At 42.8% G+C, this 17,783-nt stretch overlaps 1 protein-coding gene across 6 annotated transcripts in view; it reads right to left on the bottom strand.

Annotated features, from left to right (window-relative positions):
• Positions 1–388: 388 nt before the first annotated feature.
• LOC144822412 (multidrug and toxin extrusion protein 1-like) overlaps positions 389–17,783 on the bottom strand; it is an 887,289-nt gene continuing 869,894 nt past the window's right edge. For 4 of the 6 annotated variants that reach the window (XM_078679893.1, XM_078679892.1, XM_078679891.1 and 1 more), the window contains 2 exons: positions 5,982–6,057; positions 391–1,261 (listed from right to left, as the gene is read on the bottom strand). In XM_078679893.1, coding sequence (XP_078536019.1) covers positions 1,062–1,261; positions 5,982–6,057 — 276 coding nt within the window. In that variant the 3' untranslated portion in view covers positions 391–1,061. Of the gene's footprint in view, positions 1,262–5,981; positions 6,058–17,783 lie in introns of all 6 variants that reach the window. The other 2 variants (XM_078679894.1, XM_078679896.1) reach the window with 2 other exon arrangements.

The raw sequence follows: 17,783 nt of genomic DNA, 5'->3' as shown, positions 1-17,783 counted from the left end.
AGTACCTGATCTCTTTGATTTTATTATGTACTGTCAGACTATTATTGCAAATGAAGATGTGAATATCATAGATGTTGATACTAAAAGTAATATTTATGTGTGTTATATACAGGTTTTAATCATGATTTTGCATATGTGAAAGATATTTCTTTGTCTTGAAGAAGGTGGTCAAAACCAGCATTATACCACCGAAACGCGTTGATGCCATATATATTGCTAAATCTGTGCCACATATGGATAGATTAGATGTTGACTTTTATAACCATGTTTCCTTGTTGCTCATTTCCATAAATTAGCATGTAATGAAGACAGAGTGTATTGTCTGTTGTGCTCTCTCTGTTGCTTTTTATTAACACATTCAGTCAATTTTATTCCTATGTATGAGATAGGCACTCATTTTTAAACAAAATATAACTTGGGCTTTAATGCCGATGGAGCATTTATGATGTAATGTGATGAGATGTGTTTATTAAAATGTGTTGCTATTGTGTATCATTTTGAGGCACTTTACTTATTCAAGTTTGGGATTATGAATGCATGTAGAATTAAAGTGAGATAAGTGGCTGCATGATTGAATAATATTGATGTGATTGGTGAGGAATTCAGTGGACCCAAAAGGGAAATATTTGTGTAATACTGTTAACACTATAATTATCCTAACCTACAACATCCCTGCAGTGAAGCAATGTTCAAATGCACATGTATGTGTTTGAATGTATAGCGTCAAAAAAGCACAGAAAATCACACGTGTAAATAATCCAGATATTTTTTAACGTCTATTTATTCCTGAGATCAGCTCCGTTTCCGAAGGGTCTCCAGTCTCGCATTACTATTTCCATAATTCACAACTCATCTTTCATAGTCATGCTGACAAGATCTTTGGAAATGTCTCGTTGTCCTTTTTTCTTTCAAGAAGTAAGGAAAACAGAAGGGCTGCTATCACTGACAGGAGTCACAACTCACAGCCCTGTGCCTGGCGTGGGTCCACTTTCACGCTGCTTCTTCTTCGACATAACATTTGATTTGTGTCCCCTTGAGGTGCAATTAGCCGAGGTCACGTCTTAGGCAAGCCAAAGCTTAATCAAGATTCCGATTAGTAAAGAAACAACAGCAGCAACGAGGGCAAGTCCACGACGGAAGAACAGCTCTGGTGTGGGCCACGACCCAGCTGGACGATCACCTAGGGGCCCTGGCTGGTCTGCTTGTGTCCTGGCTTGGTGGATGTCAGTCATGGCTATACCATTCTGCAACTCCGGTTCCACTGCAAAACATGAACGAAGTGACGTACTGTTAATTCTTACATTAACACACACTGCGATTCCCAATCAAATGACTTGTATTGATCAGTATTTAGCTTCTTTAAAACCTGCACTCTTCAAAGGCAAGTACCTAGGTTGATATGGACTCTAAGCCTGTAATTGAGAGGCTGCTCGTGGGTACATGTGCAGATGTGCGGGTGCTGGGTCAGTGCTGGTACACTAGCTAAAGTCAGCCTTTTGAAAAGTTCACATTACAAGCCTGCAGCTTCCCTCCTCGCCAAAGAGTAAGTTACGCGATAATATCTACCTCTGCTGAGTAACGGTTGATGACGCAAAAAAATGGTGAAGATTTGGGGCCATATGTATGAAAAGTACCGTTTGCGATTCTCAAATAGCGATTTTTTGCGAATCCCTATTTGAGAATCGCAAAACCCTATGTATGTAGGATTTGCGAATAATTTTGAGAATCCTACATATTCCCTAATTGCGAATCGCAAATTGTGAATCGCAGATTGTGAATCGCAATTAAGGAATACCTCCCCATTCATTCGCCCACAGGAATGAATGGAAACATATTCTCAATTTGCGATTCCTAATTATAGAATCACAAATTGCAAATGCAATTTCAAGGGTGCCAGGGTGTAAAAAAGACACCCTGTTACACCCCTGAAATGAGCATGGGTGCAGATGGGGCATGTATGTGAGTCACATGGCACCTTGAAAAATGCAATTTTATGCATTTTTCAAGAAAATCGCAAATTACCGCCAACTTGAAGTTGGTGGTAATTTGCGATTCCTTAAGTCCAAATTGCACTTTTTCTGTGCTTCTTACATTGCATTAAAGGAATCGCAATTTGCGATTCCTTAAATGCAATCGCAAAATAGGAAATCGCAAAATTTGCGATTCCTTATCTTACGAGGGGTACTGCTTTGCGATCGCAAAATTGCCTTCATACATATGGCCCTTAGTTCTGAAACCGGAGAGGGCTCAGTTCAAAACGCACAAACGATGGCAGTGCGAAAGCCTTCAATAATCTGTCCTTAACTTATGCATAAAAAATTGATTGCTGGAGCTAAACTTTTTTTTTTATTATTACAGCGTCACTACCCACTAATACTGGCACCACCCACTGCCAGCAAGGGCACTGCCCAGTGCCCCAATACTAAACCACCCCTGCCCGTAAGGTAGGTGGTTTGAGGGAACTTCAACGGCTGTTGTGTGAGGGATTGAATTGTGCTTTCATTTTTAGCTTAAAGGATCTATTTGTGTGCAATTATTTCACACAACAACAAATAATCGAGGGGAGGTGCTGTAACTTGGTCACTACTGGTGGAACCACAACAGCTCAAGTGTTTTGCTTGATATCTGGTGCTGCCATGGTTACAGGTTAGAATGGTAGGGACTTGGAGACTAGCTGCTGGAGTGTGAGGAGCCAACAAGGCTGTGCTGCACTTGTTGGTGGAATAAAGGAAGACTTGAACAAGCCGCTGTGTCCAGAGTACTACTTCCACAATTTTCAGAGTGTTCGATGTGTATGCACCATATGTAAGGCGGACAGGACATCCTCTACTTTTCCGCCAAAAAGGTTGTACTGGCAGTCCCAAATAAAAAAAAAATACATCACAACGTCCAGTCTAAAATAAACTGATGCGCCTACACAGATGCCCCCAACTCCGCTGTCCTGTCGATTTAGGGTTTCCAACAGCTGGGCCAGCAGAGGCACTGCCACCAGAAACAAGACAGTTCATTGACTGAATATGGAATGGACAGACGATCAGCTTGGCAAACAGGGTCTTCGCCCACGTTTGTGGGGGATGACTCTGCCTGCCAAACTCTTGCATCACGCCCTAAATCTTTACATTATCTCATTTGGCCAAAACGATCAAAACCCTGCTCTGATCAATTACTTTTCATAATATCATCTGGGTCAATAGCCACATAGAATGTCGTCTGATCTGAGTTCCCTGTGTTTTATTTTCCTCTGATATCATCATCTGGCCAACGACGGTTTGCTATAATTTCTGGTGCTTATTTGTATGCTAATTAGTGGTTGTCAAACCTAAAAACAATCTTTTTTTGTCAAAGAGTGTAGGTAAATATGTTACCTTCACTGTGCTTGTCGGTCACAGCTCACTGCCCACCAATTACCACCGCATCATCCCTAGGTGAAGCATAGGTGATGTGGTGCAATGCTTTGTGTCATGCTAATGTGTTGGGTTTGTTAGGATGCTGGCTGCAACCTGCTTTAAGGCACAGCAGTCAAGGTACTACTGTTGTACAAACAGGCAGGACATTGTCTCAGAGATCATTGATGAGCTTACCTAGGTGAGAGCTTGGAGCCCCGGAACAAGACAGCCAAACTCCATTAGGAGCGGCCCCACTGGCCAAATCACTCAGGAAATACCCTAGTTTTCTTACTCACAAAAAAGTCAGTCACAACACTGTCCTCTCAAACTGTGGTGAGTGATGAAGTCTATGGCCTTCCTGAATTCTAAGAATACATAAATCCAGAGGGCTGGGGGACCCTCCAAGCCAAGTCTGAACCCACTGAAAGCTCTTTCCCTGGTAGCCCTTAAAATTACATTCGACATTGCTGCCCTCCACCGTGGCCCACAGGCATTGGTCCACCTTAGATCAAATGGTGTCCTGGTTCTTTGTTATCCCTTTGGAGGAATTGCTAGCCTCTCCCAGTGGGATGTTCTCTTGAGAAGGGTCCACCCTTGAAGACCTACTTCACATCTCTCCCGAGGTCGTGTGACTTAAAGGACATGAATGAGAAATTTTAGTGAAGGAGTTCAGGTAACTCTAGAGATACATCACTCCAATGGGGATTCTGTGTCCCAAGGTGATTAACCTGAAGACTCGCCTGAGTCACTGGCCACCCAGTGAACATTGGAATGGAATCCTGACCAGGCAGCTCCAGTTCATTACCATCAGATCACATCTCATCCCTCTCAGCGGTCTACCTCTGAGGTAGGCCCTGAAAAGAATTCAGTTATGCCGTCATCATTTTGTATAATTTCCGTACTTTTGCATGCTTGCTAAGAGAAATTACAAAAATTACGCTGTCATGCCAAATTGCACAATTACATGCACCTCCTGAGCCTCTCTTCTAAGGGATTCCCTTCGGAGACACTCCTGATTTGCATCATCGTACCACTCCTTGGCCCCATCTTCCAAGCCCAATGTAATCACTCCACTGTAACTCCGTGACTTTATAAGTGGATGCTCGTCCCCAGACTGATATAACTGATCATCAATCTCATGTCTTCTGTACAGCAGAGGAGTTTATTGGAGCATAGCGTGCAGCCTGGCAATGACCAACTGGCAAGCATGGAACATAATGAGTCATTACTAAGACTGGTCTTTGTTGGTGACATCACAGAACGAAAGTAGTCACAACACAAGGTACTCTATGAGAAGACCCTTTGAAAGCCCACCAAAACCATCACCACTTTCCCCCTTTCTGCAAGTTCACCCAAGCGATGGTATGCAAGGACCGTGACAATTTTAAGATAGTTCTCAGGGGCCACGAACTGCAGGACAACCATTGTTTTGTTGGCTCCCTTGCCTCTGTTGTCTAACAGTGGTTGCTCAAAATGCAGTTTCTTGGAATGGTCCGCTGTTCAGTGGATCTGCGGAGCTCCACTTTCAATTGGATATGAATGAGCCCCAGTGGGCTTCTCTTCCATGTGGAACATGACTGTGGATAGTGCGGTGCTGACTTACGCTTCGCATCCTTTCCCATGTCTGGGCTCTGGCCCTCCAGAGAAGACCTATTCCCCCTGAGATTCTCTTCTTGCTGGAAGTCATGGTAATAGCCTTGTCCCCTTTCATCAGCTTTCTGATCATGCTGCTAGGCACTGTTCTCCGGTTGGAATAGAGCTATCCAGCTTCAGCCCCTTGCTTGCCCTGTTCACCAACCACTAAGTAAGCAGGTAACCTGAAATGTATTTCTATCACCTCAGAAGACCTGACTGTGAGGACCAGTTGAGAGTTGGGTAGCTGGCTAGATTGTGCTGGAGCCTCCTCCCTGAGTTTTTGATCCATACACATTAAAATATTGGAAGTGGCCTACCCTCATGTTTTGGTCCATCATCACGAATTTCATAAAGCTTCGGTAGAAAAGGCAGTATGTATCAGCACTCTGAAGGGTGCCCCTCTCAACTTCAGAACACGGTTCTGAGGGTCTCAAGTCACTACACAGGAACATATTCAGCACTCTGGCATAATTGTTGAGATCACAGATGGAAAATTCCAGGAGCCTTAGAGAAGCTCAGGCAAGGCCAGCACCGGTCTTCTGAGACATGCTGGAGATTCTCCGTCCCTAGGATCTTTCAAGCGGTCCACCCACTGTCTCTCAAGAGAAGCTTGTGTTTGTTTGTTTTTTACTAAATCTTTAGACTGAGTCTGAAATGCCGTCCTACAGTGCAACCTGCAAGTAATTAATGTGCCATGGACCCAGTCCTCTAAAATGAGAGCTGGTGTTCACCACCAACAAAGACTGGCTCAAATTTAGAACTGGCCACCATTAATGACCATGACCAGAGCTTTACTTGCAACAACAGGGCTTATACTGCATGGGCTCTCTCTGGCCAAATACATTCATGGTTTATCTAAACTGGAACTGTGATTCTGTAGAAAAAAATTATTTTAAGGATATATAAATAGAGAACATACTAATATTGACAGTACATACAAAATGGAGTTTCATAACTTACCTCCAATATTCAGGGACCACTCTGTTTCCAAATGAGGTTTGGTTGTCATATGTTTCACACCAGTGCGTTCTTGAGCCTAAAATGAAATGTGCTCAGTTGTGTACTTGAAAATAAACAAACATTTAGTACCCATTCACCTTTCGAGAAGAGTTGTTTATTACCAATATGTATGCATAATGAAATGTTCTGCTAATGCAAATCTCTCTTACCTACTCTTCCACTTCCTTGCACCAGTCTTTACTAATATTGGGTGAGCTTTCGTATTGGAAAAGCACCTTCTGGTTTAGTAAACTCAGCTATCAAGTCTGATATCGGGCTTCTGGCAAATTGTCTTCTTTCAGGGACGAGGGCTATTAAGGGATAATGGGCCAGATGAACAACCATTTGCATTAGTGAATCGCAAATTGCGAACAATTGCGAGTCGCAATTTGCGAGTCACTAATGCAAATGTACAACAGTTTCTGAGACAATCGTAGCGATTCCTAATGGGGTCGCAAGTTTCATGCATATTCATGAGGCACTTGCAATTTACGACACCATTAGGAATCGCAGGCCCTCCCAGGTAAGGTGGCCTGCTGGGATCAGCAGACCTCCACGTCTGGGACTGCTTTTCAATAAAGCAGGTTTTTAAAACAAAAATGCAGCCCGTTTTCCTTAAAGAAAAACAGGATGCGTTAAAAAAAATAAAAAACGTTTTCGTTTTATTTTTCAAGGGCAAGCAGTGGTCCATGGGACCACTGCCTGCCCTAAAAAAATATTTTCTGATGCATTCCCAAAGGGGAAGAGGTCCCCTGGGGACCTCTTCCTGTTTGCGAATGCTTTGCCACCTACTTGAAGTAGGTGGTAAATTACGACTGTTTGGCTTCCTCAATTGTGGGCACAAAACAGTCATACATAGGGCTCAGACTCGCTATTAGGAAGGGACCTCCTTGAAACGCCCCTTCCTAATACCGAGTCGCAAATCCTGATTAGCAAGTCGCTAATAAATTGCAACTTGCTAATTAGGGTTTATACATGGCCCTTAGGTATTTTTGCATGCGCAAACAGGTCGAAACCAGTATGCGCGTACAAAAATATGTTGTACATAGGACCCAATGTCCTTTTATTTTACCCCCCCCTCAACCTTCTATTTTGTTGTGGCTGAACACGCCTCTCCATCAGTCATCAACAGAGGGCTGCCCTGTTTATTGTTATTTTCTTTATTCAAAGCTAGGGAAACATCTGCATGTATTCACTTTGTGATCTACCTGATGGAATTCTTTCAATGAGACTTACCCGATGGAATGCAAGTGCAGGTATCCCCCATGCTTACTTGGGTCTTGATGGTTGGGTTCTGCCTTCAGGAAAGATGTTTATGTCACTCCCTTCTACTCCCCTTATCCCTCCCACTGGTGGATTCCGTAGATGAGACTGAGTGCCTGATGAAGCTGTGCTGGCAGTAGGAGGAGGAATTTGGAAGAGTAGTCCTGTTACTCAGTACAGAAAATTGTGTCTCTTTTCCAGTTTTTTAGAGATAGATGGGTACAGTGATGGCATAGCGTCACATTCAAATTTCTTCTGAAAAGAGAGGCTGGAGAGCTAGCTGAGAGGCCACAGTCGGAAAATGATAGGTTGCTAAGTTAGCAGGATGTACCTGTTCTTTGGTGGTCATATATTATCTTGCTGGGTTGAGAATGAGTGGGAGACCCAGCAAAACTCGAGTTATTCAACCTCCTAATATGACACTTCTCATGCTCTTCACCCCATACAATCCCTTCAACTTCATAGACAGACCACTTGGACCCAAAAAGGGTTTAACATAAAATTGTTAATTTCATCACCACTACCTCCATCAAACATACCCACACCACAATTCTTGGATAATTCAACCTCCCCCCATTATCAAGCATCCAGAAAACAACTTGGACATTAACAGTAGCGTAGCAATGGGAGTTGAAGGGGGCGGTCTGGCCCAGGCAGCACTTTTTTGGGGGCGGCTGCGAGCACAAGGTAAGTTTTCTTTTTTTCTTATTGTATTCTCTCTCATCGTCATCCGTCGTTATCCCCCCTCTGTCGTCGACTGTCGCCAGCACCCCCGCTCTTACCTGCACTGGGCTGCAAACTCAGGGATCGCCCCGAGTGGCAAAAGCTCTAGCTGCGCCACTGGGCATCAAGCAACATATCACTCTACTACCTGTAGTATTGTTTGAGTTTGCAATAACAGAGCCTTTTTGGCTCCTGATGGACTCCGTAGAACCGTGACGTGAGTGTCAGAGAATAGTGAAGTAAATGCAGGTTTAGAATGTTGAGTTTGCCGTTACATGCAGACGAATAAAGACGTGTAAAAACCAAGCTCTGTGTGTGGGGTAGCCATTGACAGGTGCTCAGGCTAGGGAGGACGCTACACTACCTACTCCAAAGGCAACCATTTTAGCATCAGAGCACACTGGAGCACTGATACTACCCTTATTGTCAATGATGCGTTATTGATCCCTGACAGGAATAAACCCTGCTTCCTGATACAACTCAACCTCTCTGCATTCATTGACACAGACAACCCCAAGCAGTGATCCACATACTGAGAAAATGCATAAACTTCCCTGACAGCGTACTGCAGTAACTGAGCTTCTATCTCACTAACAACCACCAGTTCCTCCAACGGGGAATGCCCTGATTCCCAAAAAAAACCTTCTCTAGCAGAGTACCCCGTGGATTCTTACTGGCATCTATCATTTTCAATTTCTTCATGTAACTTACTGGGTCCATTCTCACCAACATCAGAATCACAATTGATCAAGGTGCCTTTGGCACGCAGATCTACCTGGAAATCTTTATGGCACATGGCATTCAGTAAATCAAAATCTGCCTTTATCTCAACGAGACAGAAATCTTTTTTTCCCAACAACAACAATTACGAATTCAAGTCATGTTTTCCAAACCTAACCTGGATATCTTCACCTCTTAGCTAATAAACAAAGCAAAATACGTTGGATTCACCCTCAATGCCGGTTTCTCTTTCACAGAATACATTGCCAAGCAAATTAACAGAGCATGGTATCAACTGTCCCGTCTGAAGAAAGTGAAACCTTTCCTACCTGAATCCAAATTCAGAATACCAGTCCAAGCCTTTGCCCTCTCAAATCTGAACAGAAGCAACACCCAGCTATATGGTATCCATGGTACTACTTTCGCTCACCTGACAACCTAGATTCTGCAGCACAACCCATATAAAATCTGGTGGTCTGAACATATCGCACTACTCAAACAAACAGCATTAAAAAATGCCTCCTGGTGGACTTTTTTCAGAAACAAATGCATAGCCTACACTGCCATCAGAAATGGAACCCCCACTAACAGAATGAGAAAGGTAAACATAAAAAGCATAAGAAGCAAGAACATTATCAGAATAGAAACAATATAGCAATGTAGATGAAAAAAGAAGGCAAACTTTCCAACTCTTTTTTGTTTTTGACCAGATCTGACAACTCACCTTCACAGAGAACACAACACCACTGAAAAACAAGAAGCACCATAAACAACCATTGTGACTCATTGTAAATAATCCTGAATAGTATCTCATAATTCAAGCCTTTATCCCTCTGCCATCTTGCTAGGTCTGCAGTATATTAGTCTCCTGCCTTGCTGGGCTGCCCTCCTGCCTGCTGTTGGCCTGCCTGGGAAAGAAGGACTGGACCAGCATCAATGGAACCCAGAGTGACTCCAGAGGCTTGCTGGCTTGCCTCCTGATCTGAAGTCGCAGAGACATAAAACACTTCCAACTCTTCTGAACTGCACCTGGACCATCACCATCTGTGAGTGCCACCCCAGTAATGAACCCTTGAAAGTGAGACCTAAGGTGCTTGCTTCAATGAAGCTGAGTTTGGGGAGAGGATATAGCCTTACGGCAAGAGCGGTTGACTTCGAAACTGGGGAATCGGGTTTGAGTACGGGCAATGACAGTCAACATCCGGTGATTTTGGGCACATCACTTAATCTCCCCATTCCTAACAAAAAATGAATGTGTAACTCTGTAACGTAACTGGTGCTTGTTGTAATAAACTTGTATTCATGGCAAGCGCTTCTGCCAGCGCGTGACAGTAACTGCCTTTGCTCTCCTGCGCGAGAGCATCCTTTGTATATCCCCCCTCCCATTGGCTCTACCAACCTTCCAACGCCTCCTTTTCTCTGCCCCTGTTCCCAACTGTCCTGATTTTCTCCTGAGCCTAACTGAAGCGTACTCCCTGTGGGGCTGTATCAAATACACTTGGAAACTGATCACTGCGTACCTTCATTACAACAAGTGGCGATGAGCGGAGTTCTCTTCCACAGCCCCACTGCGGTGTATTCCTTGGCTCAACCACCTCGGAGGTCTGACAATGCCGGCTGCTGTTCAGCGCTCTTGACCATGGATCCTGTGGAGTTCCCTTCGAAAGCAGATTCACCTAGTCCTGGGCGTTACTGTTCCCTGAGCGGCTGGGTACTCAGATGGTGCTTCAATGTATGCGGTGAGATCTACGCTTTTCTGTTGTGCGGAGTCATCACCTGCATCATGGTGAGATAGGCAGTTTGTTGTGCATGGAGAGTCCGTGGTGTGCTGTGCTCTCCATCTGCTGTTTCCGGAGAGCACTGAATGCTTAACAGCTGCTGCCTCCAGCTGATTTCGCGCTCCTGACATTCCTGTCAGAGACTTTCCGCCTCCTACCGGCATAAAAAAAAGAAAATCTCACAATAGCGCATGACGTCACACAGACGCACACGCTCAGCGCCATCTTGCCAAGAGGAATTCTATTGTCAGTATACTTCGTTGTGCATCTCGCAATTGAGTTGAGCTGTGTGGTGTTCGTTAAATTAAATAACACTACTTCGTGTCAAAGTGAAAAATATACATAGCCTGCAGTGCAAAGTACAGACTTCAAGACTCAAGTGTAAGTACAGTACAGTTAGTACAGCTTCAAGCCCCTTGTTGCGGTCGACCGCTATAAATTTTCAAGAAGGAAATAGGGCAAAGAAGAAAGCATTGATGAATATGTTTCCACCTTGAACAACTTAGCCTTACTATGCAGATTTGGGCAATTAGAAGAAAAATTCATATGTGACCAAATAATTATGCACGCAAGCAACCCAACATCCAAGACAAACTGTGGGTAAATGGCGTATCTCCTCTGAAAGAAGTGGTTGCCTTAGTAAAAAAAGGCGGAACTGACTGGCAGATTTGCCCAAAGCTGTTCATGATGAACCAAATGTTGTGAAGTTTGTCAATACATCTAATGCCAACAAATTGAGATCCAAGGAACGTTCCAGACAGAATACTAATGATTTTCACAAGAAAAGTGAAACCAACAAGAAGAAATTTGAACAGGTCAAAAAGCACAGGGACGACACTGACTGTAGATGCTATTGATGTGGGTCTTCCTCCCATTTTGCAGATTTCAAAAAGTGCCCGGGCAAATCTCAGAGGTGCACGTCTTGTGGATTAATAGGGCATTTAGCCAAAGTATGCAACTGAAAATCCTTGCGATGGAGAAAACCTGTAAAACACATCCAAGAAGAAGATGACTCCAAATCGGAAGACTCGGACAGTTCTAAATCTGATGACATCAATTACGTGTTCTCCATTGAATATGAAATTCTAGAACTAGCTCCCACCAAAATCAAAAAACCCATGTGCGAGATAAGAATAGGTGGGGTGCCTTTGAATGTAATGGCAGACTCTGGCTCTCCATTCACCATTGTCAACGAAAGTGTATGGAAGAAGCAATTTGTGGATAAAATTGGTGCTTCACTTGAGAAGTCCAATGTAATTGCTAGGAGTTACACAAGTGATAACATAGAATTTTTAGGAACTCGCAAACTAGAATTTGAATTCAAGAACAGGACAGGGTACTGCAAACTCTTTGTGGCTAAAACAGGTCCTTCTGTCCTGGGTTAGTGTGATCAGGCTGACCTAGGGATCATCCTCAATCCCAATAGTGATAACCCCGTTATGTCCATTGATGACACATGCAAAAGTTCTCTTCATAAAGACTACCCTGAAGTCTTCTCTGGCAAAGTTGGTTATCTCAACAATTTCCAACATAAAATAGAGCTTAAAGACTTTGCTAAGCCTTGCATACACAAAGTCAGACATCTACCGGTTTCTGTCAGAAACGATGTACAAATTGAACTTAACACACTGATTAACGAAGGCATTATTGAAAAGGTAGAATCTGCAGAGTGGGTTTCTCCCTTGGTGGTCGTAAAAATTAGACTCTGTATTGATCTCAGAGACTTAAATAAGAATATAATTGTTGATCAGTACCCTTTGCCTCGTATTTGTAAAATGTTTAATGCCACATGCATGTATTTTCCATAATTGACATAAAATCAGCGTACCACCAGGTACCTTTACACAAAGATAGCAGAAAGTACACCACTTTCATTACCCCATTCGGCTGTTATCGCTTCACAAGAGTCGAATTTGGACTGGCCTCAGGACTGGCCTCAGCCACAGCACTTTTCCAAAGAGTTATGTCATCCATCTTTGAGGGAATTGCTGGGGCAAGGTTCTTCCAAGCTGATATCTTGGTCACAGGCAGCAGCCAAATGGAACATGACACACAACCCAAGCAAATTCTAGAAAACTTAAAAATGCATGGTTTAACAGTTGAATTAGACAAATGCAAATTTTCTCAAAATAAAGTTGTGTACGATTAGTCATGAGGGTATCAAAGTGAAGCAAGGTTTAGTTGATGCCATTCTCAAAGCTCCATGCCCCTCTGGCAAAGAGGATGTTAGGGCCTTTCTGGGTCAAACCGAATACTTTTCCAAGTTCATTCGTAACTTCTCTGAGAAGATAAGGCAACTACTCAAGAACAAAAGTAAATTTGAATGGTCTACTGATTGTCAGAACACCTTCTGTTCCATTAAAAAGGAATTCAGTAATGCACCTTTTCTTAAAGGTTTTGACACCGAAGCAGAAATTATCGTAACAACCGATGCCAGCAACAAGGGACTCGGAGCTGTACTAGCTCAAAAGGACGCTGCATACAAGGAATGGGTTGTAGCATTCGAGTCAAGATCACTCACCTCAGCTGAAAAAAGGTACTCGGTGATTGAACGCGAGATGCTTGCCTGTGCCTGGGCTCTAAATTATTTCAGAGCGTACATTTGGGGGTTCAACATACGTCTGCGTACTGACCACAAACCACTGATCAAGATCCTTTCGGCTTCCGGGCTGCAGAATGCCTCGCCCAGACTTAGCAAAATGTCAGTCAAACTACTGGACTTCAAGTTTTCGGTTGAATACTGGCCTGGGGTCAGGAACAAGGAGCTGATTTCCTAAGCAGGTTACCCCTACCCCACGAGGAAGTCATGAACGAGCACGAGGATGCTGAGAAAGTAGTCTTGCTATTTGACTCAGATCTTGATGGAATATCGTCATAAGAATGGAAAGGACACATGTCAAGAGACTCCAGTATACTTACAGTGTGCGAATATATCAAGAGTTCCTGGCCTGAGAAAAAGCGTCTGGATGAAAATACCAAAGCCTATTGGGAAATGAGGAATGAACTTAGTCTGGAAAATGAGGTGGTGTACAGAGTTGGTAAAGCTATAGCCCCATTCACACTCAGAAACAAAATACTCAACTTATGCCATATAGGTCATTTAGGTATATCAAAGACCAAACAAAGAGTCAGATGCAACTATTGGTGGCCTGGAATCGATAAGCAGGTACAAATCCTAATCAGAGATTGTGTGGATTGCAATGACTCAGACAAACCTCAAGAGTTTCTCTGTCTCCCATCAAGCCACCAACAATGCCATGGGAAAGGATTGGCTTGGACATCACCGGACCCATTGAAGGTCATGATGGAGTTATCAAGTATATCCTGGTTGTCATGAATCATTTTTCAAAATGGCCTGTAATCAAAATTGTATCTTGCACCAACAGTTCTTTAGTCATTTCATCTCTTGACAAGCTATTTCTGAGTGAGGGATTACCCAAATTCTTGCTCACTGATAACGGCCCTCAGTTCCCATCTGTAACATTTAAATCGTTCTTAGAAAGAAATTGTATTACCCACCTCACCACTTCACTCTATCATCCTGAAGGTAATGGCCTTGTTGAACGTTTCAACCGAGTCATTAAAGGACATATACAACTATCCCGGAATGCAAATCTCAACTGGGAAGAAGAAATCTTCAAACTCATATGGGCGTTTAGAATTTCCCCATGTGCCAGCACCAACTTGACACCCTTTGTCCTGATGAGAAGCAGACAACCCTTGAGCAAAGATTTAGGCTGGATACCAGCCTCCAAACAAATCGAATGGTCACCTGAAACCATCAGGAACAGCATAGAAAAAGCACAGATGAGCTACAAAGACTAGTATGACTCCAGACATGCTGTCAAAGAAAATTCCTTCAAGATTGGTGACCTTCTCAAAGTTCGACTGGAAAGGAAAACTAGGAAGGGAGAAAATAGATTCACTTTCCCACTGCACATCAGCAAATTATACAAAAACGCTGCCAGACTCAGCGATGGGAAAGTCTGGCACTTGAACAGATTAGCTAAATGTCATTCCACTAGGAGTGAGCTCAACCATTATCAGTCCTTTAGAACCACCAGAGATGATTCAGGCTTGAGCCAATCCAACAGTACAGATAAAGATCTGTGGGTGGATTACGGTGATAATGTTGAAGCCCATAGTTACATGCCAAGTAGCAATAGAGGCTGTTCCAGTAGTGAAGATGTAACAAATCACACTCCACCATTCACCACTGACTCCACAGAGTGTGGCTCATCGGACCAATTTGAGGATATCAACTTGCATGCTCCTGCGCTTTATCGGAGTGGCGAGGGTGATTCACATTCTGACTCCGATGTCGCATGTGACAGTCAACACTTTAGGGGAAGCTTTGGTAGGACCAATAGCGATCCCAATTCAGACACTGAGGTCGCATCAGATCACCACAGTCCCATAGGAAGGTTTGGTAGGATTATCAACAGACCCAAACGTTTTGATGACTTTGTTTGTGAATAATTGTTAAACATACAAGAAAGGAAGATGTGTTGTAATTAACTTGTATTCATATCATGCGCTCTGCCAGCGCGTGACCGTAACTGCCTTTACTCTCCTGCGCGATAGCATCCAACACTCCAATGCCTCCTTTCCTCTGCCCCTGTTCCCAACTGTCCTGATTTTCTCCTGAGCCTAACTGAAGCGTACTCTCTGTGGGGCTGTATTAAATAAACTTGGAACCTGATCACCGCATACCTTCATTACAACAGTGCTCATGTAAAGCACTCTGATACCTGATATCTTCAGGTCAAGTTTGCGCTATATAAAACTCTCCCAAAAAAATTTAAACCCTTGCACACTCTCAAGAACTGGCACAATAGTGCAGTTGCATTGATTGAAACTGGTCATCACCCTTGTTGCATGACCATAATTGGTGCATCGCCTCTGCAGCGTGAATCGACCCGACACATTGCTTTTAAAACCAGTGATGGAGCGAGGTGGCAAACACAACATTCTTTGTACCCCTCTCAAAATTAATGTCCTATAACGTTAATATTTACTAATAGTATGTTTTGTAAAATTAACCAACCATAGAGTAAGATGCACACATTATTTTGTTATTATACATGGGAGTACTCATTTTGCTTGCATGTTGCCATATAATTAATTAACATGTGTTGTTATTGTGTTGTGAATTAATGTGCAGCTTTAATATAAACAAACGCAAATTAAAAGTGCTTTTTGTAAACATTTTGTTGTAAGAAGAGGTCGATTATGTAAGTATAAAACGCATTTGTGTGGCTTATTTGCTAGGTAACAACTAATGGGAAACATTAGTATGGGGGGAGGTAAACAGAGTGGGTTTAAATTCAATAATTAACATGAGTTTGTGTTTGTTTCTATGATAGTTCCAAAAGTGGCTTCTGAGGCCTAGTTAGAAAATGGACGTTTGGGTAAACTGTGAGCAAGAGCTGAACAGCGGAGGCGCGTCACAACCTGCAAGTCAGAGTGAACTGCCTGTGCTCGAGGAGGTTCAAGGCTGCCTTGGCCCGGAACTTAGGATGGGTGCCAAACATGGACGCTTGAATGTACTGATCCTGAGAAAATCCTGTGATATTGCCACTCTAGGAAATGGCTAGGCCAAAGACTGTCCTAAAACAAAGACCCTTTATTTTTCTGCTGAACCATAGACAAAATGATGTTGTAATGGTGAGGTAATGCTCACCCACCCCGCAATTGTCCAATGAAATTTTGAATAAGAGATGATAGTTACTTTTTAGATAGATTAAGTTAGAGAAGTAGGGTATAAAACCCCCTGGAGTTGACTAGAAGGGGTCGCTTTTTCGATTTCTACTGGAGATGCTGCCCGATTGCTGACCGATTCCTGGATGTTAGACTTTAATGCTTTTTACTTGTTTGCTTTACAGGACTGAAGGATAAGATGAGGGTGTTAGTTAGGGATGTTAGGAGAGAATGAATTTGGAACTATCTGTTCTTTGCTAAACTGTAACTGTCTTCTAAAAATAAAGCGTTCTTCTTGAGCTCTAAATAAAAAATAAAGTTTACGTTTTTCTGAATAAAGAATTTACTAATGCATACATGTCAGACATAATAAAGTTTTGCTGTTAATAAAATTGGGAAAATGGAATTTTAAAAGCTGGTCTTGTGATTTTCCTACGCCTAATTTTCTTTCTAGCAGATCCATTGCCACAATGGTGGTGTGTCTGATTAAATTAAAAGTTTGACTAAAACCATGGTAAAATGTAATAATCTGCAGGTGTAAATAATAAATAGTTAAATAAGTTTAGACGCTCCACCAAATGTTACAGCATTTCTCCATTGCGATTCACCAAAGCCTTGAAGCCAAGTGTAAGTGAAGAAGGGTAAAATGCGCAGTGTTATGGGCCCCACTGGTGCATGATCTGTGAGTTTTAAGGTTTCAGGGAAATTGGTGAGTATTGATTAGAAATGTTTTCTGGAGCCGCACTGTAGCAGTTATTACTTGGTAGCAGAGTAGTGGTTGCTAAGGAAATTAGCTAGGGTTATGTATAAAGTACTATATAGAGTTTGATGTACAGAATTATGACTAACATCTGTTGAGTTCGTATTACGTTATATGTAGTCCTGAAAAGGCTTCTAAGTGTTGGGTGAAGCGAGTGCCTCTGTCTGCAGATGGAAGAAGTGTGGCAAGGTAAAATCGCACAGTGAATTAGTCTGTTTCAAAAAAAGAGTATCGCCGAATACTGCGGTGGTATTGTCGTATATCACTGTTTAGGGACCTTAGGTGTGAAAGGATAAATGTATAGTGAGGACTGTCTATGAAATTTCAGCCTTCAAGTATAGGGATCATTCCGTGCATCCTGATTAAAACTTACTGCTGGGAGAGTAGTAGGACTCAACCCTTGGGGAGAGGAGTTGGCCTAATGGCTAGGGCGCTCGACCTCCGACCTGGGGATCTGGGTTCGAGTCTCGGTAACGACGCCAAAACCTCCTCTGATTCTGGGCAAATCACTTGATCTCCCCGTGCCTAAAAAAATTTTTTTTTTTTAAATGACGTGTGTCCTCATCTAACGTAACCGGAAAATATGTAAAGCGCTCCGATACCTGATTCGGTTCGGGTCTAGTTTGCGCTATATAAAAATCTGCAAAAAAAAAAACGAGAAAAAAAACCCCGAGTTTGAAAGAAGGGTAAAGGAGCGGAAGTGTTGCTTTATCGATGAGTCTAAAAATTCTGAGGAGATAAGCGTCGTCTACTCTGGTTACAGAATACTTGTGCAATTGAAAATTCTATCACTTTATTAGCGAAACAGATTAGTGGAAT

This window comes from Lissotriton helveticus, chromosome 3_1 (assembly GCF_964261635.1).
Source record: "Lissotriton helveticus chromosome 3_1, aLisHel1.1, whole genome shotgun sequence".
Lineage (NCBI taxonomy): Eukaryota > Metazoa > Chordata > Amphibia > Caudata > Salamandridae > Lissotriton > Lissotriton helveticus.
This window is presented reverse-complemented; position numbering and strand designations above follow the sequence as displayed.